General features: G+C 39.6%; 1 protein-coding gene across 10 annotated transcripts; it reads right to left on the bottom strand.

Annotated features, from left to right (window-relative positions):
- Positions 1-1,296: 1,296 nt before the first annotated feature.
- Positions 1,297-22,660, bottom strand: dtna (dystrobrevin, alpha). 10 transcript variants are annotated; one of them, XR_015437100.1, is made up of 24 exons: positions 20,823-21,017; positions 18,211-18,278; positions 16,912-16,992; positions 16,606-16,819; positions 16,191-16,276; positions 15,530-15,684; positions 15,322-15,427; positions 14,618-14,784; positions 14,273-14,397; positions 12,853-12,936; positions 12,565-12,633; positions 10,212-10,307; positions 8,960-9,041; positions 8,531-8,625; positions 7,380-7,493; positions 7,072-7,168; positions 5,949-5,972; positions 5,185-5,344; positions 4,981-5,070; positions 4,784-4,883; positions 4,079-4,196; positions 3,909-3,937; positions 3,610-3,695; positions 1,297-2,565 (listed from the first exon to the last, which is right to left on the bottom strand). XR_015437100.1 is itself a non-coding variant. In XM_087173340.1 (23 exons), exons 2-22 carry the CDS (start codon positions 18,275-18,277, stop codon positions 3,920-3,922), a joined length of 2,148 nt encoding a protein of 715 aa, XP_087029466.1. In that variant the 5' UTR covers position 18,278; positions 22,451-22,660; the 3' UTR covers positions 1,297-2,565; positions 3,909-3,919. The 10 variants fall into 10 exon arrangements, 7 of the variants coding, with proteins under 7 accessions (XP_087029466.1, XP_023259527.1, XP_087029465.1 ...); XR_015437099.1 differs by having other exon boundaries at positions 3,614-3,695; XR_015437101.1 differs by lacking the exon at positions 3,610-3,695 and having other exon boundaries at positions 3,909-3,990; positions 20,823-21,016.
- Positions 22,661-23,101: the final 441 nt, after the last annotated feature.

The following is a 23,101-nucleotide window of genomic DNA, read 5'->3' as shown; positions in this document are numbered from 1 at the left end:
TACAGGTACCTCAGAATTGTACTTAAGTAGGCTGTACAGTAGTCGAGTGAATGCAATTGTTACTTTCAACCACTGACTACTAAATATTTATTCAAGACAAAATTGATTCTACTGACCGCTATCTGCAAATGCCTGTATTAATAAAATAATCTGCATTCATTAAGGAACACTGTGTTGTGTTGTTGTGAGTTGCCATGTCAAAGTGCTGCTGCTATAAAACAGCATAAAAAAATAGGTGCTTAACTGACTAGTTGATAGACAAAACAAATTGGCAACAACTTTACTACTTGTCTATGTTTTATATTATATTAAATGGAACATCAGAGGGCTTTTTACTGTTAGCCGAGCAAAAGAAGATATCTGAAGGTGTCATCTTGGGTTCTTGTGAATTTGTCATGGCCATTTTTCACTATATATGTATACTGTATAATGATGTTTATTGATTCATGATTAATTGACAAAATAATGGTCACATTAATCTATAATGAGATGATCCCTAGTATCATGTGTACACTGACAGGATCAGATTAACTCTAAATTCTTACATTCTTGTGGGAAAAATGTTGTTTCAATGGCCTTACTGAAGAATGCTTCCCTTTTTGTTTTTTTAATCATCCGAGTATATTTCAATACAAAGAGCAGCAGAGGGAAATACAGTGCACAAAGTTTGCATCTCTGATAAAATAAGCCTGATGTTTAGCCACTTACACAACTGCATTCCTCCATTTTTAACACCAGGGTGCAGTCATGCACTTGATAAAAAACAAAAGACACACGAAGATGAGGCTTAGTGTAAAATGCATCAGTCTTAAAGCAGCTTGGTAACAATGCTGAGAGAGTAGATGGAACATATGGTGGACCAGGTAAAGAATGTTTTGTGGGAGAATTTCATGTAGCCAGTTTATGCTAATTATGTAAAGACCTGGTGATGGATGCTGTCATTAAATGTTGAAACAATGAGCCTGTGTTGATGTCTTTAAAGTAAAGAAGTACTGATAATAATAATAATAAAAATGATAAGGCCTCTTATCAGTTAATTCATATGCTGCTAATATTTCCTGAGCCTGAGAGCAAAATTCTCCTTCCTAATATCCACATGACTGAGATTCAGTGCTGGATGGCTGCTTTTATGTTACCTCAGATGGTGGGTCTATGTGATGAATTATAGACAATAGGTTGAGGGCAGCCAACAGTGCATTTATGACAGATAATAAATGTGCACTGCCAAACCCAGCCAATTGAAGTGTGCCGTTCTGGAATGGAAAAAGAAAGAGAAAAGGAGTTCATAGGCAAAAATTGTGATATTGTGTCAACACTTTATTATGCATCACCACCATGCAAAATCACTGCTATGAACTTGCTCAAAAATCAAACTAGATATATTTCACACATTTATGATTTTAGATTGGCTTGCCACTTCTCTCAAAGTGACTGAGTAAAGTTTCACGCACACTCAGAAAATACATCATGAGTGTGTATCTTGGTGTGCAAGTCATGCACAGATTTGTGTGAGAGCATTGATGCTAACAAATGAAACAATGGCAAATGATCTATGATCGAACCTTAATTCATAAACCATTGATAGTAAACACAATTTGTTCAATGCCCTTACCAATGTAAACCTTTGAATTTGAGCAATTTGGAGGTCTCTGTGTTACATCTTTTTCACTGCGTTTTAAAACACTTTCAGTCCATCTATATCTTATATTTTATTGACCATTTATATGTAGACAGTGTACATATTTGCAGACCAAGTCTCTCTGCAGACAAAATCACTTCCCAGCATCAGATTACATGAGTTTCACCTCATTTTTCCTGTGAAAACAACTAGCACTGCTGCTGAACAGGTGTGTTTTGTTGTTAGCTACATGCTGCATTGACAGTTTGAATGAACTCCTTTGAGAGGTCATCCAATCAGCTAAGGCAGTGTGCATTATTATTACTAATGTATCAATAAAACAAACTTATCTGATCAATAGCAGTCGGCCTGCTCCAAAAACAAGTCAAAAAACAATACAAAAGCCACTCGACAGCAACAGTAAGAAATCTATGGAATAGTGATAAAATCTGTTCATAGTAACCAGGCCAGAGTTATACATTTACAAAAAGATTGCAAATTTTATCATCTTCAACTCCAACATAATCTCAGGTTTCTAACATAAATCAGATGACAAACAAACCCTTAAACCTGGTTCACTGCATTCAGAGACGTGACAATTTGAAGGGGTCAAGTTTGTCACCCTGTACAAACAGTACTGTTGTACATTTGTTAGACAACTCATAGAAAAAGGATAAAAATTAAGAAAAAATTCCCAAAATCATGTGGTTTTTATGGCACCTGTGGTATAATAGACAGCTCAGTAATTAATCTCTTTACATCAGCTCACAGTATTACCTTAAATATGTGGTTGGTTAAAAATATATATCTTTACATAAACGTATTCTATGGTTGGATTTAGCAGTTTTTTTCAACTTAAATTCTTCTTATCTTCAGTGCTCTGTACTGTCGGCCCAGTGTTGTCCCATCCAGTGTCTCCTACTATTGTTGCTTTACGTATTGCTCACCTGTTAAAAGTACGAAACATGTTATTATCAGCATGACGTAATGGAAGTGGTCAACATATATAAATATAAAGCAAAGAAAGGCCCAGTGTGTTAACTGTTAGTTATAATGGCACATCATATATTTGTTTGAGAAACCTGAATAAGAGAAATCCAAACGTGTTACCTGGATTACTTCATTGTAAACAGGACTACTGTGGCATTTAAACACTTTATCCAGCTCTCTGATCACTGATCACTGTCTGATCCAGCTGAAGTGAGCAAAGGTATGATACTAGTAAAATAGAACATACATTTTATTGTTGCTCCCATCTTTCATTACTGCTAATCAGATGAGGAAGGCAAATTGAGGAGCGGTAAATTTCCTGGGTTCATCGTCAACTGCTGAGGAAACTCAAGTTGGTGCAAATTTAACAGAGTGGCTGAAATGTCGAGAAAGCAAATTCGGGCCTGGATGTGCACCGCGCACTTCAAAACCTGGACACCGATGCACCAAAAACAAATTCTACTGATTACCCATTGCATTCATAAATTACACACTTTGCCCACTGAGGCCACAAGAGACAAAAACAACAGAGACATGCACCGCTGCAAATACAAATTCAAAAAACTGACAAGGCCCCACTATCAGAAACTTGAATACTGCTGCAGTTATGTGCACTGGGAGCTCGATATCCAGTTTTCTCAATTTCCATCTCAATATCATATTCAAAATATGATAAAACCAGGATAAGACTCAAAACTGGCAATACTAATATGCATGTAAATGTACTTAAAGAGAAATGATAGGTAAAAAGCCAAAGGTTTGTAAAATAAAACATGGCTTGCTTTTCACTCTTTTTGACTGCTGGTTTCATGCATGTACTGATCAGTGGGATTTTCTTTTGTAAATTTTCAACATTTTGTTGAATGTTAAAATTATAAGCTTTCATGCAGAGCTGCAACAATTAGTCAATTCATCAGTCAACTGACAGAAAATTAATCAGCAGCTTTTTTGATAATTGAATAATCATTTTAGTTGTTCTTTTGAGCACAAATTCCAAATACTTGCTGTTTGGAGCTTTTCAAATGCGAGGATGTGATGCTTTTCTTTATCATACATGATCGTGAACTGTATATCTTTGGATTTTAGACTGTTTTTGGGACAAACAAAGAGATTTGAAGATGTCACATTGGTCTTTGGGAAATAACCACAAGCATTTGTAACTATTTTCTGGAATTTTATAGATCTTGCATAATCAAAAATCACCAGATTAATTGATAATTTAAATAGTTTAGTTGCTGCCCTACTTTCACGTAATAGGATGTGATTTTTGATTAAAAATAAATCTTGCAAACAAACTTACCAGTAACACAGTCACTGCTGCAGAGTCACCTGCACCACAACATGAACACCACCACAGCACATACAGCAGGTTAGAATTAGAACTGAGGAGGAGAAATGTAATAGTTGAAAACACACAAAATGCAGCTTTCTTCTTTGACTTCATTCCAGTCTTGGAAAGCTGCAACTCACCATGCAGGTTTTGTCTGGCTCCTGCCTGTGCTTCATTAGCTCCTCCAACTTGAGCTCGTCCTCCAGCTGCTGCTCCAGGTCGTTCTCAAAGCTCTCCTCCTCTGCAGCGCCGGCGCTCCTGTGACAAATAACAGGCAGTTTAAAACAAGACAAAAAATGTATGGTGGAAACATGAGGTATAAGACTGTTCAGCTTGAAAACAAACAACAAAGTCCCACTTGTAATCTTGTGTAACAAGCATTAGGTTTGCTTCAAATCAGAGGTTTATAGAAATGTAGTAGATGACCTATGAGGTGTTTTTCTCAAACATCTGTATGGAACAAAGCAATGAAACAGCGAAAGCTGGCAACAGAGCAAATAAACTGTCAGGAGGAAGCAGCAAGCTATGCCAAAGTAGATTCCCAGGTTAAACAGGGAGGAGCTACAAAAGTGTAGAGGAATAGGATTTCGACCACACTAATAAGACAAGCTTTTGAATATGAAGTGTGTGATTTTGTCATGGATGATTTGCCCTCAGAAGGTGTGAAATTCAATCAGCTGTCTATGAAGGCAGGTCCTCACTCAAGAACCTTTATCTAGTCCTTCACAACTTTTTTTTGTCTCATATCCATATAGGCACTCTCCAAAAATAGCACAAAAGCTATTTATATTATTTCCTGTGTACTTGGTGTTGATGACATGTCTAATAGTGCATCTGATAAATACCTTGGTTTATAGGTGATGAAGGGATCTGAAGAGGTTGTGGCCAACAGGTCACCGCGTCCGAAGTCTGAATCCACAGTGCTCTCAGTCTCACTTCCACCCTCTGTGGAAAATAAAAGATATATTAAATCAGCTGTTGTATAAAAATTCAGGAAGACAAAAACATGAGCATTTTTTGGATTCATTCATTCATTCATTACCTGAATTGAGTTCCTTAACCAGTGACGACATTGTGTTGGTGATGGAGTCAGCAGCAATGAGCAGGTCATTTCTCAGATTTCTCCTTGGACCTTTAAAACAGACAGAAAAAAAAAGTTTTAAAATGTGATAACATACAGCTTTCAGCCATAATTTGGAAACTATTTCCATAATCAAATACATGCTTATGTATTCATGTGTGTTACCCTGAGCGAAGGCCTCCTGAACATCCCCTCCCACGCCCATGAGTGAGTCCTGAGGTGTGTGAGTCGGGGTCGTGCCGGCGGAGTCCGAGTGGATTGGTGTGGGGATTGGCCGGCTGATGGTGTGGCTGGGGGAAGAGCGTGGAGAGCCGGGACCCTGAGTCTGCAGCACATTACAGACAGTTTTAGTGTTGTGCCACTGTGTTGCTATTTGTCAGGAGAGAAAACCATGTTGAATATAATGTAATCTGAATTAAAGCAAACACCACGATGCATCAAGACTCTCCTTTCATTCTCAGGTCTTAAATCACAGCAAAGAAACTTAATTTAATCCCCAAAAAACAGCTACAACAACTCAAGTTTTTAAAGTCTACTGAGAGGCCAATAGCTTTGTAAATAACACACATTACAAACATGCTTGAAATGTACAGTATGTGGAGTCATTAAACCATCTTAACTATTTTTCAAGGAAACACAGCCTTTCTCTTACACTCAACATGCTATTAAAACAGCTGTTTCTCCCTAAAAGCCATTCCGATTACTCGCACAAACCAAACCACAAGCTGTTTTTTTTAATGTGGCAAACACAATGTATTTCCAAAATTTCAGACAAACTGAAGAACTCGAGTACATTCATTTCTCTTTAGTTTTTAGAGGAAAAGCGAGAACTTTGCAGAAGAAATGTTCCCCCGACAGCAGCACACGTACTTATTTCGAACATGCATCCAAGTTTCAGCCTCTTTTTGGCTCTCAGTTTTCACACTTACAGCTTGTTTCCGTTCCTCCTCCAGCTGAAAAAACAATTTTTTATGGCTCATGAAACAACAACCACATGGTATTGAGCATTTCCTCCAGAATGTGACGAGCAAGTGGCTTCCTCATGTAAATTTAATGGATTAACATTGATCTTTTTAGGCTAATTAGATTGATATCCTCCCTACTTAAGCCAGTGCAGTAAGCAGTTTACGTAGGCTTTGGGGAACTCCTGTGTTGTTGACTGGAGAAGATATTCTCACACTAAATCACTATCCTTCTTCTAGGGGGGTAGACATGCTGTCTTGTAAAGTGTGATGGAGCTTAATCCCAAACTCAGCATCCTGTTTCTTAAGCGTCTGTCTGGCAGTTTGAGATACATAAACATCTCTAATCAACAACATATTTCACTTGGAATAACAATACTTACATAACAATCCATAACTTATTTGCTTCTTTACATATACAAAAAATTAAAATACAGGATTGGAGCCACTAAATTGATGGACAGGTTTTGCAACACACTACACAACAACTAAATAATTAATTTTCTTTGACTGATTCTTCCAAAGATATGATTAAAGTAAAACAGACAGATATTCAAAATGCTTAATTCTCATCTAAAGATCCCAGTCTTTATTTAAATATGGGAAATATTGTCCCTCATGTTTTTAAGGTAAAAAAAACAAACACAGATTTGGCCTTTAACAGTCGGACGCCCTCTAATGGACATTTGGGGTAATTGCTCACATGTTTCCTCATCTGTAAAGTGCAGTGTTTGCTTTACATTGGCTGGAGTGATCAGCCACAGCTGGGAGAAATTGTAATACAAGGTAAATTCATCATCTGGCCATATTGCTTACCATCTGCATCAAGATAAGAAACCAAAAAAAATAAACAAGCTACAGTGCATGTCCATGTAATATTAGATAAACATGCAAACCTAAACTGCACCATAACTGATTCTGGCCAGGAAGCAAATATATATAAAAGAAAAAAAGAAAAAAAAAAGTAGTATCATAGTATCATAATCATTGTTCCCCACAGGAAACAGAGTGTGTCTTCCTTCAGCAATCATGAAGGCGACTGTATGTGACGACTGTGCAGTGAAAGAGATTAAAGACATGTCTCTGGTACCTTGAGAAGCATCATTAGCTGCTCCAGCTGCACCATGAGCTCCCTGCGACTCTCCTGCAGAGTAGACATTCTTTGTTCAAGCTCATCTTTGCGTTGCCTAACAGAAGAAACAAGTTGTAGAGTGTGATGACACCATAATGTCAATGGAAAAACAAGACAGCAAAAAAAGCGTTATGAGCATTAGCAGTCTCTTACATATGTTATTTATTTGCTTTGTAAAAAGGCAAGCAATTACAGTTTGCAAGTTCTACTGCAGACAAAGCTACACCGTCCCACTGCAGTGGGATGGGACAAGGTAGCAGAGTTACCTGAGAAGTCGTAGCTCAGCCAGCAGAGTGGGGTTCTGCTGACCCCTGTCAGGAGGCGGCTGGGAGGCCTCCTCATGCTGGAGGCGCAGCCGCTGGATTTCCTGCAGGATCTCTCTGTGACGGGCACAAACATATGCAAGCAGGCACAAGACCAAATTATTATTTCTGACATGCTTTGTCCATACGACCGGAGGTCGACACAAAACACGGAGAAACAGCATTTTGTTGCTGCGCTACACGTACTTAGAACAACCCCCAGATGATCTTTGGCACTATCCAAATCTAACTATGTTTAAATCTGAACAGAAACCTGATATAACGGACAGAGAAAAAACCTGTTAACACAAAATATTATCAGCAGATACTAAGCAGCAATACTTTGTTTCCACCTGCTGAATGGAAGTCCAACATTAACTCAACTTTTAGCTCAGTTTTTGGTTTCCCCCAGCTCCTAAGGGAGGGAAATATCTGGCTCTTTAGCGGCTAAATGCAGGTTGCATCTGGATATAAACTACAAGAGCGGTGACACTGACCCGAGACATTAAAGATGTGAAATGGAAAACCAAAACACTGAGGCGAATGATGCTATAGGCCTTTTTCATAGACATTTGTTGACTTGTCACAGTAGGAAAAGCACAGGTGTTACTAATTACATTAACCATGGCTGTGTTCTGTTCAAGTGTCCCAGCAAGACACAACAGTGTGACGGTGAGTCACCATGCGACATAGACTGTATATGCACAATACCAGGACCCTGAAACTGAAGCAGCTAAATGGAATTCAGCCATCATTAATTTTATTATTATTTCATACTGGGACTAGTCAAAATGTCCTCTGTCAAGGCAGGCCTATAAAGTATCACAGATCTAAAGAAAAAGGAGAGTCGGGTGATAATTCTCTGTGGGTTCGTCGTTACTAGCAACCACTCCTGTATAAGCAATGATCCATTGTTAACATAAAAATATTGCTTATGGAACTGAACTTTTGCATCCACTTTGGTTTCACTATTTACTATTAATACAAGAGATGTTATACATTGGCTTTTTTCAGTAATGAATATACTTTTTGTTGTGAAATTGAAAAAAGAAGTGAAGAGACAAACAGAAAGGTATTGCCAACTGAACAGTATCACCAAGGCATTCATCCCTAACCTGTTTTTGCTCTCGAGCTCAGCAATGAGCTGCCTCTGCTGTTTGTTGGCATCCAGAGAGCAGGGGAGGTCTGTGGGGACCCTCTGCTGTTGAGCCTGTTGGTGAAACCAAGCAGGAGACATCACGTGAACTGGCTTTACCCCTGCATGATGTCATCCACTACCTTATCTCATATATCACAGGGGAACAAAACGGTTAAGTCACCAGACATCCATCAAGACCCTATCACAGCATAAACTGGCATACAAGTCAGCTTAGAAATGATCACCAGCTTTAAATCCTCTCTTCATCGTAGCAATAAAAAGGACTGAAACCCCCAAAGGTAGAGTAGCTTTTCTCATCAAGGACAGACTTTTGGCACTGAACACCGTTGAAAGATGCCATGATATTATGTGCAATAAATGTCTAATATATATATATATATCTCACCGCAGCATCAGCAGCCAGTCTAGCAGCATAGCGGGCGATGAGACTGTGCTCTTCATCCTGATGGTTACTGCTCTCCAGCAAACTGATCAAGAGGAAAATAGAGATGGGAGTCACAACATGACACAGTTAATAATACACAGCTACAGAGATATAAAATATGCCGGAAAAAAAGCAAAAATACAAGAAAGTTTATTTTGTTCAAGAGTCTGATTAATCAGAAAAGCTTCATAAAGTTTTACTCTGACAGCAGAGGCCCCTGTAATCATGCTGAGCTACTCATGTGAAACCACAAAAGCAGGAATGAAGTTGAGTTATTATATATAAGTGGAGGTGAAGTAATCATTCGCTATGTATTTAAAGGCCAGGGGGATTACACAGGTTATGTATGTGCACGCCCACATACAGTGAAAGCGCTCAAATGCACTCACACAGGAAGATATATGCGGGTGGGGGAGGGGGTTTGCAGAGCTGCAACTAAGCATAATACAGGTAGCCAACATGATAGATGGCATTTAACATTTAACCAACACTGATACACACACAAGCATATTAGTGCACACAGACAGATAACACAGGAAACGCTATTTTCATGTTGCTTATAAGTAAGGAAATAAGCATCAAAGCCTCAAAAGGGGAGAGAATATGCTATATTCCCAGTGACACACAGCATTTACAGGATCAAACCTACCAGACGCATTTTAGAAATTACCAAGTAAGGAGGCAGTCAAATCTGAGGAAAACAGCAGCTAAAGGTGTTTAAACTACTTGGTACCAATTAACTAACTAATCTGCCAAGAGCATTTGGAGTAATACAAAGTCATGTAATACAAATAAGAGAATATTTGCTGTTTTTTCTTTCACACATTTCAGTCAAAGACAACAACATGTGCATGGCATGATTGAGACAGGAGTGTTGAGTCTAATATTATGAGGTCATGTATACTTACAAGTTCTTTAATAGGCTCAAGTATTTAAAAAAAATGTGTTTAATCTTGGAATCAAATCTAATCTATACTGTTCTGTTGATACAAATCAGTCAAAAAGACTTATTGCTGCTGAATGGCGATAATGTGTTGACAGAAGTGTCAGAGGTCGAGGTGACTAGTCTGTAAAACTGTCTGACAGCATGCAGCGTTAGGACTGTAACATATACAGACTAAGGTTAGATCAGGGGAAGGATTGCGAGGTGGCAATTCAGAGGAGCACATAGTTTCCACTGGTGTTTGGCAAACACTGTAGCACACCAACTAACCATGTTTTGGGGTTGTTTTGGAGTAGATTCACATAGAGGCCAATGAGAACATGTTCGTCAGCAAGTCTATCAGCAACATCGAGGTTGTAGTTCAACCTGGAACAGTGCAGGGTTTCACAAGACATAAAACATAACATTACACAGGTGACAACCGAGGCACAAGGGATGAGAGGGGAGAGAGAGCTGAGAGAGAAAAGGAGAGAGCACAGCAAAAGAGAAGGGGAGGAGAGTGGCTGGAAAGCAGCCATTCATGGGTGACTAGAGAGAAACAAGGCCATATTATGTTTGGGAGAGACACCACTGATGAATGCTGGGAGCTCGATAAAGGACATGCCCAGCAACTCTACCAGCTACATGCACTGTATAAAAGCATCAATCAATCACTCGGTGCTCTATTATTAAAAGTATTGAGATCCATTGTTCATAATAAGTCAAACATTCAGCCCCCAAGATATGCCAAGCATGCAGTCTTTACTGATGTAGCTCATATATATATATATATATATATATATATATATAAGAGAGAGAGAGAGAGACAGAGAGAGAGAAAGAGAGAAAGGCTTTCCACCTTTTCCACCTTCATCACAAACTCCTGTAATGTAGCAACCATGCCAACTGCCATCATATAGGACCACAGCAAAATTAGCCAGAATTAGCCATAGAAAAATAAAAAAAAATTTAAAAAAATCAATCCATCCATTTTGGCTTAGGGGCAGCAGAACAAGCTGTAAACACAACATCGACAAATTAGCACTGTTGTTCTAAGTTGTTATGGTGAAAGTGTTAGCAGACAGTTGCCTGTTTACACATCCAGCAGACAAGAGTAGCATTTATTTGAAGTGGTTTTTAGGTTTTTCTAGCCTCCCAACACATATAAGTCAAACATTCACTCTCCTTTAAGCTGAGAGTGAACCACAACAATAAAAGTTGGGGGCCATGAAACCTAAACAATGAACAGAAAGATACTAAAACAATCCGTAGTGCTAAAGAGACCTTCTGAATTAAGTGATAATTATTTAAAAAAAATATTTATTACCTCTGCCAAGGAGGTTATGTTTTCACCCATGTCTGTTGGTTTGTTTGTTTGTTTGCTTGTAGGCAGGATTACACAAAAGGTACTGAACTGATTTGTGCCAAACTTGGTGGCGGGAAGAACTCATTAAACTTTGGGGCAGAACCGGATCATATACTATGAATAAAAAAATTTTCTCTGAAGTCTGGTATATGTTGTTTGACACTGGCCTTGACAGAGGTCTGCTTTCTCTGAGTGTTAGTGCAGCTTTAACAGAGAGCCTGCATTACAAATTGGGGCTATGGCATTAGAAGGACGTAGGCATTTGCCTGTTATGAAGCTTACTGTGTTGCAATGTGTGTAGGATTGAGGGTTTTTGGAGCTTTACGAACATTAGAGCCTAAAGGTCAGGATATGTCGGCATTGCTCTGTTTTGATTTTGACCATCTTTTTTTTTTTTTTCTTCCACTATCTCAAGTCCACCAACTTTATTGAAGTATAATACTAAATCGCTGGATTGCTCCTTTAACTGTATATTTTATGCACTCATAAACTCCAGTTGTGCATTTACAAATGTAATCAGGTATTCTCTTCCGCACTGTTGTGCAAGAGCTAGCCAGTCAACTTCCAGAGAGCACATCTCCTGAAAGCCCTGTTTTATATAGTTTCTCAGCCTGTGCAAACAGCAACCGCAATATCAAAAGCTCTGACATGCATAACCTATACAACGCCACTCACTCATCACATCATCTGTCTGTTTTTCTATAAGTTATGAAAGGGAGCAGCGTTCCCTAGAGAAACACTGTTTTCCTCAAATGCAGGTGCAGAGGAGCTGAAAGTTGTTTTTTTTTTACCATAAAAATAGGGATCAACACTACTTGTATCTTCCGAAATACAACATAAACAGCAACTGAAAACACAAGTCAATCCCATTTCATCTAAACAGCCTATACCTGTTCATATATATCATAAACAATGAGCTTGGGAATTTCTATGATTTAAGTGCTATAACTTCAACATGAAGGAGATTGAGGGTAACATTCAAATCAGATTATATTAGAAACTGGCAGTTAGAATTTCCCATTTCTATGTGATTGGAAGGATTGTAATAGACACTCAAACTAATGGCCAATGATCTTTATGATGCATGCTTCATCTAGTGCTTTTGAAATAGCCCCTCGAGTACAACAATGTAAACCCCTCCATAAGAAAACTGGTTTTCTAATGGTTTCCTTAGGACGATAAGCACTCTAGTGTATGCCCTATGATTATTATCTATATTAGTTCACGCATGCATTTCAGCTACAAAAACATTCTCATATGCACACCTGTGTCACTTACCCTCTCCCTTTCAACAGATGGGGAGCAGCCCCAGTCAGGGGCTTTCTTTGCTCAACATCATTATTCTTGCTGTAAGGCAAGCCATTTACATTCAGCACAAGAAACCACAGAAAAAGCATGGTGATACACAAATGTTCACACACGCACACACACACACACGAAGAAAATAAAGACAGTATGGGTCACAGAGTTGACAGGAGGGTTTATGGGGCCTTCAGGGATGATAGCAAACTGAAAAGATCTGTTGTAAAAATCCAGGACACCCATTGTTCCTGCTGTTGTACTCACTTTTTGGTGGAGTAAGGGTTCCCTGATGTAGGCATGGAATGGGAGAGTGAGTAGTCATTGGTGATGTTCACCGGTCTTGGTGGCCTGGAGAGGAATAGAATATTAGTTTTTCAAATATTATTAAAACAATGCTGCAAGATGCCGCTTTTCTTTTGCCTTTTATTCTTTCACTGGGATTTCTAGTGGTGACTTTTAGTTATGAGGGATGTGGTCAACGATGAAAACATGCTGGGAATGGAGGAACGAACCAGTGCATCAACAAACACAGCAAAGGGCTCAGGTAGAAACCAATGAGGGATACTGACAGAGGGAAGGAACTATGATTAGCACAATGACTACAAAGGAAGTAAATCTACCAAAATGTACATAAACACGTTTTGTGGTGTGTTAAACAATCAAAACCAACTCACCACGTGTCTCTATTTTGAGGAAAGTAAAGAACAAGGAGGGGAATGAAAATAATTTATTACAAACAGCTCAGCAGTTCAAAGACTAGCTGCAGTCATTAAGAAAGATATGAGAGGAAACAGGAAATTAACATTTTTCAGTTAATTTAACAAATTGTTCACTACTGAAGGAAACATCTCATCACAATTTCTGTTTATCTGTATCAACATATACTGTGTGTCGAATGAAAGTTGCAGCTCAGAAACACCATGTATTTGTTTTCAGTAATATGGAAACGGTATTGACAGTGCGTAGTTTACACACCAGAGAGCACGGACACACAAGTTTATTTATAAGTACATATCATGGTCACAGTTTTTTAATACCTACACATATGGGAGTCTTATCAAGATATGTTTGTTTATTTTATGTGTTTATGTAAAAGAAAATAATATAGACAGCTTATTGATTTTTTTATTTGTGGTTAGTGTTGACCTCAAATGTCTAGTATTGGTCTGTCAGACAGCTGGCTGCCAAATCCTCTTGGCTGTTCAGGGGTTGTAAAATACTGTGCCTATTAATAGAAGACATTCAATATTCAATTGAAAAGGTAAAAAATTGAATAAACAAAGACAAAACTAGTAGTGCAGCTCTTAGCACCAGAAGTGGTTTTATGTTCCACTACCTAATGTAACCTTTAATGGACAGCAGCAGAGTGCTTGTGCCATTTGTTTCATTATTTATAAGAAAACACACAACATCAGTCAAGTCAAGAAAAAAGTAGCAGCAGCAGCAGCAGCAATGCAGATTACAATCATTCCCAAGGCTATAATTAAGCCTCATTGATCAGTTGACCCAAGACTTCAGACTTAGAGGCAGCTACAGGATAAATATCAGCTGTGTGGGTTGAAATCAAGCATTTCATAATCTGAAATAGAAACCAGAGGCCCTGGAAATAACACAACTATCTGACTGCAGAGCCGGATTCCTCTGCTTCTGTATTATGGACAGAAAAGAAAGAAGATGAACTTACACAATATGAGCTAGGTTGAGAGGTTTCTCTGGCATTTCGAGAAACAAGGGGTGAAGAGGCTCTCTGCTGGATGCACAGCTCAGTGACTTACTGAGTGCATGGGATAACTTCTTAGCAGGGGATTTCTGGGAGAAACACAGAGGTAAGGCGCAGGTTCTGAGGACACGTGGACGCTAATTTCTTTACTACACACGTGGTATCGTGACAGCAATACTGTCACCTGCATTGAACATTCGGCATCTTTACATTGTGGTGAAGCAGAGCGAAAATAGCCACAATGACTGGTCCAGTGCAGGCACACCTCCCTCAGCCCGCCCCTCTCCTCCTCCCCTCTCCTTCCCTTACCCATGACGTATACTCCTTCATTTGGTGCTGGTTGCTATGGGAACCGCTGGCATGCCCCCTCCAGAAGCAGTCCTGACAGAGCTGGTAATTATGACATTGCTGGCAGCGGTAGCGGAAGCCCATCATACTCTCAGTATGGCAATAGGAGCACTCGACCGGGTGAAAGACTGCAGGGAGGAGAGGAGGGGTCAGACACACAAACATACACAAATACACACACACACAAACACACACACACATACACAGATGCACAACCACAAGCACACAAACAGATGTGACGGTAAAGCCAGATATTTTGCACATTTCAGTGAATAGAGGATTCATTTGCATTAATTTTAGGACAGATGTGCTGGGATATTGAGCTTGTTTTGATGTCAACAATCCTTTGATTTTAAACAAACACACAAATCAGCACAGTGCATCATCAAGCTGTGCATGTGTTCCTTTTTGCTCACACGGAGTTGGCTTGTGACGATGAGTGCATCACAAATATGCACACACACATGCACCCATACACAGGATGTAAGGTCCCTGTGGGTCATCTTCACTGAGGGTGTGTGTGTTTTTATGGTGTATGTCTGCTTGACTGATTGTGCGTGTGGTGAGTCAAGATTATGATGCAAAGCTGAATTTCACATCCTCCCAACCCTGCTAGCCCCCCCCCCCCCCCCCCCCCATCATAAACGTTTTGTGCGGTGTCTTACCGTTCTCCACGTTGGCGAGCCGATGCATGAGCGGCAACCACACCAGACACTGAGGGGGCGGGTCTGACATCAACGTATCGAGGAATGTGTTGAGGGAGACCTTTTTCTGTTGACATTCAGCACCGGGGGGGGGGTAAGATTCACCCACAATTGAATGCTAAAACAATCACAGATTCACTATTACAGTCTGTGGTTTAAGGACTCTTACCTGCTGTGCAAAGCAGGTTCTTGCAGCTTGTTCTGTGTAACCAAAAGAAGGTCCCTCAAAAACCGCCATCGGTAATTTGAGAACCTCCCTCAGAAATTGGTCGAACTGTGAATACACCATTATTCCAGCGGAATCTGATATCTGTGAAAAAATATCTGGGAACAATAGAGGGAGACATTATACAAATTAATCAAACTAATTGTCAGTTCCCACCACAGTCGGCTAATTATAGCATTACACAATACAATTATCCCACTTATTTGTGAAAACAAATCAAAGTAAAGCAGTTATTCTAATCAGTTGTTACAATACACCCACAACACGGCCCTCCTTTTTCTTTCATGAACTATTGTTTCTGCACCCACAGATTTTGTAGATTATGTAATAAACCCTATCCTTCAGATAATGAATAATGACTTCTCCCAGCCATGAACAGATAGGCCAGCACTGCCTCTTCTTTTGGGAGCAATAGGCTAAGCAGAGGGATATATAGAAATTACAGCAAGCTTGTATTATAAATTCCAAAGCAGTAAATTACTTTGACTATAAACTGTATGAACTTTACAAAGAGAATTAGCTGATTTATTGCAGGTAAAATGGGTGATTTTTTATTTCATTTTTCACAATTAAAAGCAAAACATGGATTCGTTGTGTTGCTTACATCTTAATTTATCCAGAATCTTCCCACCACAGATGGTTGCTAGGGCCATCTTCACAACAAAGACAGATATCTTGCCATGGCCCTCGCTAAAAGGAGCAAAAACATTTCACATTATGGTCATAGATTCTTTTAAATGTCAAGGGGTATGTGGTGTTGCTGCTACAATGAATTCAGCTGTTTTTGTTAAAGGCACCACCTTTAAAGGCAAACTTGAATTACAGTGATCATCGTCTTAAACTTGGATTGACAAAACAAGGGCACTCTACACCGGCATGTTGCGACAATATTACAGTAAATAGTCTGTATTTTCACTCCACTTTGGCAGGTCACATTTCACACTACATTAGCTCATGTCAAAACCTCAGATGTGAGAGTACACAACCAGCCGCCGACTGTCATGTGACGGGTTACTCACGGGTCGTAGGCTGCCAGCAGGAAGTTGAGCAGCAGGCTGATGGACTGCTCCACGTTGATCTGGTGGGTGGTGGGCATGCGTTTGTTCAGCTGGTAAAAGATGGTGGACAGTACCATTTCCAGACGAGCCACAGAGAGATCAGCATTGAGGTCCATGGTGTTGAGGCCGTTCTCTCGAAAAGCCTCAATGACATTCCAAATATCAACCAAATGCACTGGAAAGCAAACAGGGAAACAGTATATAGAGATTTTTTTATGAGATAAAAGTATATTAGTAATAGTTGGATGTGCACGGCATCTTACTCACAGTTGCATTTCTTTTGCACAAATCTGAGTTTGCAGGCTGTTCTGTATGTTGATAATCGTATGGAATCCAAGTCTTGAGCCCCTGAGGAAGAATTACTCATTAAACAATGTTGGAGACGTTATTTGACGGACAAAAATGGAAATTGAAGTGGGAGTATATGGAGGCCCAGAGTGGTCAATACATAAATGGAAAATTATGAAATCAAATTAATAAATCTAGTCAGAGTATAAAATATAACAATTTAATTGTGGAATACTATAACACAGTTTTCAAACTAAGCTCTATATTACTTTTTCATCCTGCTTCTTTCTCACAATAACAGAGTTTATTGTAGTTCTTTTCACAATGCCATTTTTAATCACAAAGTCGCTGGCTTTGATTGAGTTTGAATGAGCAGACAGCAAATTTCATGACTACCTTTCCTGTTTGTCTTGACTGCCTGACTGTATGTCCAACTTCCATACCACATACTAATTGTATACAATAGTATGTTTAAAAAAATCAATACACTTTAGCCTCTTGTACTAACATGAAATGATGTGCACCAAAGCCATGTCACTAAAACTTTGGGATGTCACTGCCAATTAAACTTCACAAAGACACAGCAAAATATTTTTCCCAAAGATTTATTTTCTGTTTTCACAAAGCTGTTCTACTGCCAACAAAATCTTTTCCAGCTGCGAGCAGCTCCTTCATTTCCTTTGTGCATTGCAGTATGATATGTCCATCAACAGCACATTCAGAAAAGTTTTTAGTGTAAGTTAAGTTTATACTTAATTTTACCACTTGTCCAGTGTAAACATAAAACCTGCTTGGAATTAGTTAGACTGTATAGAACCAGGGCAGAGCTGAAGACTTTATGAAATAAAACAATCAAAGGAAAACATGGTGATATGAAATAAAAACAGACTTCTTAAAAAATTATATTTTGAATCAGAAATTACTGGAATGAAATAAAAAAAAAAATACCCATAAACTCTGCTCTTGTGGAAAGAAGCAATATGAAAAACTTTATTATAATATTTTAGCTGAATGTTTAAAAAATGTGTTAGATTATCGAGTCCCTATTCATACAGTAACAGTGTGCCTTCACACTGCGTAAACAGTGAGAGAGCATGAGGTCATACTGGAGGCCTGTCTGTCAGCGTTTAAAATCAATCTAGTTGACACGAGTGGAGACACTTGTCTTCATGATATTTGCTTTACATGAAAGTTACAGAGAGGAATCTGCCATTTTTATGGTCAATGTGTAAAACAGTCCGGCATAGATCACACTGGGCTGTGGCCTGGAGCACTTACTCATCTCGACAAACAGTTGCCTTCTATCTGCCATGTTGTCACCGCTCTGCCCGCAGTCTTCAATCATTCTGGTCAGGAAGAGAGAAAGTAATGTCAGAGCCTGTGCACCCGAGCTTTTAACAGAAACAGCTCGATTTAAGGCATTATTCAATCACTGAATATGGTCTGAATATCCAATTGCTTCCTGCTTCAGTCTCTATAAATGAACTATTAAAGCTGAACTGTATGTTGAGGAGCATCACAAAACATTACTGTGCATACACGCAGTTAACATCGCAGACATACTTTAATATCCTTATTTGATATAATGCAACCATTTCCCTTCAAATGATGCATTATTACTGTTATCAATCAATCAATCAATTAATCAGTAGTGAAGAGCAGGTTTGGAGGAGGAGTTGCCTAAGGAGAAGCAGGAAGGAGGAGGGGCTGGAAGGATTGATTTCAGGTGTCAGCCCCTTTTGTCCACCTGCAGAAGAACCCTGAGCTCCTGGTCACAGTTGTTTGACTGAGAGTAATGTGAGTTTCTTTGTTGTTTAAACTATACAAGATACAATTATTAGTTATGTTCAAATTATGTTAGTAGTTGCTTATATTATGAAACTGTAAGTTTCTATATTTTTAATGGAATTAATACATGATTTATATTTTCTGTTTAATAGATAAAAACCAGCCACAATTGTCAGCCACCTACCTTTTACCTTTATAAATACCCTTGAAAGACTGCAAATAAACCTGTAAAGACCGGAATCGACCTGCTACTTCACCTGGTGTCTCATTGTGACTGACTGCACACCAACCCCTGGAAACCAGTACCACCACCACCGTACTAGTAATATCTGGCTTTATTAACTAATCAATCAATCAATCAAACTTTATTTATCAGACTTTACTTGTATAGCACTTTTCATACAAACAATGTAACACACAGTGCTTTAAAAAACATAAGCAATAACAACAATAAGCACGTGTACGCTTACTGCCCTCAGGCATATGCCCCGCCCACCACCGCTGCTTGCAAGAGGTTGACAGGTGAAACACAACGGTGTGTATCAATATGATTAATGGAGGAAACGACGGACAGACACAGCCACATGTAAGGTAGTTAGATGGACATGCTAACAATTGCAGCTCACGATAAATCAGGTAAACACACTTTTTAACTTTACCCTTGTATTCTTTGATTTTGGAAGTTCCCAAAAAACAAAAAACAAAAATAAAAAAACAGGACACCATCCCTCAAAGTCTTCAGCATGTGGCGAAATCGAGTCTGACAGGCCTGCTGTGCCAAGTCATGGTTGCTAAACTATGATTGCACAATCACTTTTAGAGGGAGAATGATACATACACAATGCATAAAGTTAGAAGAGGAGGGGGGCTCATTGTGCCCCAGGGCCACATAGCAGGTTAATTCAGCCCTGGAGGGGGGGGGACTTAAGTAAGCAGAGGACAAGACTTTCAAAGGGGCAAAGCAGCACAGAGAATGCTCACACCATGCCTCACTGCACACTGTCCGAGGCAATCTAATACACCTAGTCATGTGGTTTGTTGCTATGGTAGCAAAGATCCCAGCCACTCAGTTCGTAAAAACATACCGCTAGCCCCCCCCACCACCACCACAACAGACACACACACCTCCCTCTGCACACGAGCAAAGTTTGGAGAGCAAAGTTTTGTGCACTAGTAAATATCTTTTATGAGATAGCGCTCGGTGGGATGATCGTTGCGAGCCCAGTGGCACATCTTGGGCGAGTGGCTCGAAAACTGTTTTTCTGCAAGACAATCATTCAGGCATGGTATTTCAAATTACTCTGACAGTAATTGGTAGACCTAAAAATTATACTGCAGAGACCCATGGTGCAGAAATTAGAATTCACCTCGTGTTAAAAAGCAAACAACGGCATCCTTTTTTCTTTTGCTATCCTTCCTCTGATTTCAGTCAGCACAAGAAGTCAATTATGGAGCTCTATGAATCTTTGAAATCCAGTTTAAGAGGGAAAAGATTAGGCTAAGAAGTTAACCTGGAATTACACAATCAAGTGCAGCATTTCAGAAAATCACCTCACAGCACAGCAGTAAGAGCCATGATAGAAAAAAATGGTTAAAAGTATTAATGGCGTATTATCCTGACAAGACGGAACATCCACATGAGAATGAAACTAGTCTGCATGTTTGGGTTCATATGATGCAATGTAGCAAATGACAACCCTGTAGTGACATAAATAATAAATTGGTGTTTCATCAGTTAAGGGAATGCATCCACAACGGTAAATAGCAGTTTTAGATGTATGGACAGCAGTGTCAGGCCACTGCCCGCAACTGGTAATCCAATGTCATCTTGAAAATAATGTATATGCGAGCCCATTCATCACTTACAGATTGAGTGAATGAAAAAGTGTACAAATATACGCTATTTTATAGATTAACATTGATATCCTTTGCCACAACACAAGCAAACACCTCCTGAGTGCCAGCTACGTGACCTTCTGCAGTCTGTTTTCCGTCTCCGAAATAACTGAGATTGATACAATCTATTGCAGGAGCAGATATATTAAACCAGCAGTGGCAACAGAAATTGTACAATGGCGAAGGGAACAACATGATCAACATACCTTTCATAAAACACCATGGTTGTATTCCTTTCCCTTTTCTGGGTTGAGTTATTACAAAGCTAAGTCCTCCTTCCAGAAACAATTGTCCACAACACAAACTCCTTTCTAACAAGGAAACATTACAACAAAAGCAGCCCAAATGGACGGGCCTGAGTGAAGATATATATGAAATTAGAAACTGTCAGCGAGGACATAGCCTGTGCTGCCTCTATCTTTAACTACAAATGAGAAGGCTCGACATTCTTGTACAGCTTTACTGGCTCTCTAGTTGCAGACCCCAAACCTCATTCCTGGCATGTGCCCAGCAAACATTACTCGTTCTCTGTGGTACTGTCGCACTGGCAACATTAGAAAATAACTGCCCTTAAAAGAACAAATCATCATTTACCATCAACATTGCGGAGAGACTGGTAGGGTTAAGCAATGCCAAAACCAAACCAAGAGTCTCACAGTAATGACTCACTCTATCTATGGACTTCTGTTGGCCAAATATTCAACTGTATTTCTGGCCAAGAACAAAAAAAAAAAAAAAAGCCTTTTTAGTCAGTTATTTACATTATGAGTCAGCTCAATAAAACGTAGAGGACAGTGCTGCTAATTTATGTCCTCCGTGATGTACTTGGAACAGATTGTCATGCAACATTTCCAAACACAAGCACTTACTTGAGTTACAGAGCAATCTGTGTTTGGTTGGCTCAGTACAGTACATCGCAGCTGTTACCACTGATTGGGTCAGAGTTATTTTTACATCACGAGACTATAAACTACACTGGCATCTGAATCCCATCCGCTGGCAGGAATAAAAAAGCTGCACCATTGACTTGAGGTCAATCAGTTGCTGGGCTTTAGTGCTGTAGTAAATGCTGTGTAGGTAGTGAAACAGTTTGCTTTCTCCTGTCTGGTACCAGCCGGTGATGGCTGAGCCGGAGGGCCCTCTGCTCTGTCGCCTGCTGATGATCACCATGGTTTCAGTTGCAAAAAGGCCAAAACTTTTTGGACCCTGGTGTTAAATGAGAGTGCAGCTACAGATTTTCAATGGCTGGTGCTGTCATTTTGTTTACAACAGCACTGTTACTGAGTTTGTTGCACAAACTGAAAAAGGGAAAATTCTGTGAAGAAGTCACAGAAATAGCAGGCACACCGGAATAGGTGGAACTACAGTATGTTTGCCTGTGTGTATGTGCAATGTGATAGCCAACACTGAATTACATTAGCATTTAAATCACAAGCTTGAAAAGAGATGTACTCCAGGGCATTGACAGTGTTATATTGCCCTCTGGAAAATAAGAAAAACATCAAAATTCCACCACAGCAAAACTGGCCAAAGGTATCAGGGCAGTGAGACAGGCAACAGGCACCTTATGGTTACATGTTCAGCTCAGCCATCACCTGTCACGCTAGAGACACCTGTGTGGACGAGAGACAAAGGTCTCACTGTTACAGAAATGAATGCCTGCATATGGCTACGACTCCCTTTACTGTCGTTTTATACTCGCAGATCCCGGTTTTTATAGCTGAAACTCGATCGGCAAACTCATTTCACCCGGAGTGACAAAGTAGGTTAAGGTCGCTCCTCTGCTGCTTGCCAGCCTCCAGCAGCTGCAGCAGCGCACTTGCACAAGACTTACCAGAATTTATTTCGAGGCATGTCATGCAACATCACTGTTTTCTCTCCAGGAATCCGACGGCCGGTCGCGTCCTGCGGTGCGATCAGGGCTTCTTTGGTGTAGGGTGCTGCATCACTGCAAGCGGCGGCCGCTCTCCTGCAAAGCTCGTGTTGTGGAAATTTTCGGGTAGCGCACTGGCTGAGCTGAACACAGGCAGCGTCTGCCTCCAGTATGTGGCCTTCACGATGACGTAATGCGGGATCTCTTCACATGCGTCAGTTTGCTCCGGCTGCAAAATGTTAAAGTTTAATGAAAAAAAAAAAAAAAAAACCCAAGTAGATTTACGTACATATCTCATCGATGTGTTCTTATAACGACGCGGTCATTTGCTAGTTTAAGCATCCTTCGTGTTTTTATATGGCTTAGGTAGATGGCATTGTTTTATCATGCAGATAAACACGTGCTATTTCAGTCTTTGTAAATGAAAAAATATAGCAATTACTACATTTGCAACAATTCTTAGCTGCTAGTGGACAAAAAATAAATGTAAATTTGTATTTTGCATAAGCTGATACAACCAGTTCTCAAATTGCATAGTTGCACAAAACTAATTTAAATGTTATATAATGTTATATGTGGTCATTTCCTGCTGTAATTGAACAATTTGAATCG

Source organism: Seriola lalandi, unplaced genomic scaffold (assembly GCF_002814215.2).
Source record: "Seriola lalandi dorsalis isolate HSWRI2012SDOR001 ecotype SW California unplaced genomic scaffold, Sedor1 jcf7180002054182, whole genome shotgun sequence".
NCBI lineage: Eukaryota > Metazoa > Chordata > Actinopteri > Carangiformes > Carangidae > Seriola > Seriola lalandi.
This window is presented reverse-complemented; position numbering and strand designations above follow the sequence as displayed.

Excerpts from the sequence above, each read along its gene's own strand:
- dtna (XM_023403759.2), bottom strand. Across the intron at positions 7,494-8,530 it reads GAGCTCGAGAGCAAAAACAG|AGAGATCCTGCAGGAAATCC; the intron begins GTTAGGGATGAA and ends TGCCCGTCACAG. Across the intron at positions 4,197-4,783 it reads TTCATCACCTATAAACCAAG|GAGCGCCGGCGCTGCAGAGG; the intron begins GTATTTATCAGA and ends TATTTGTCACAG.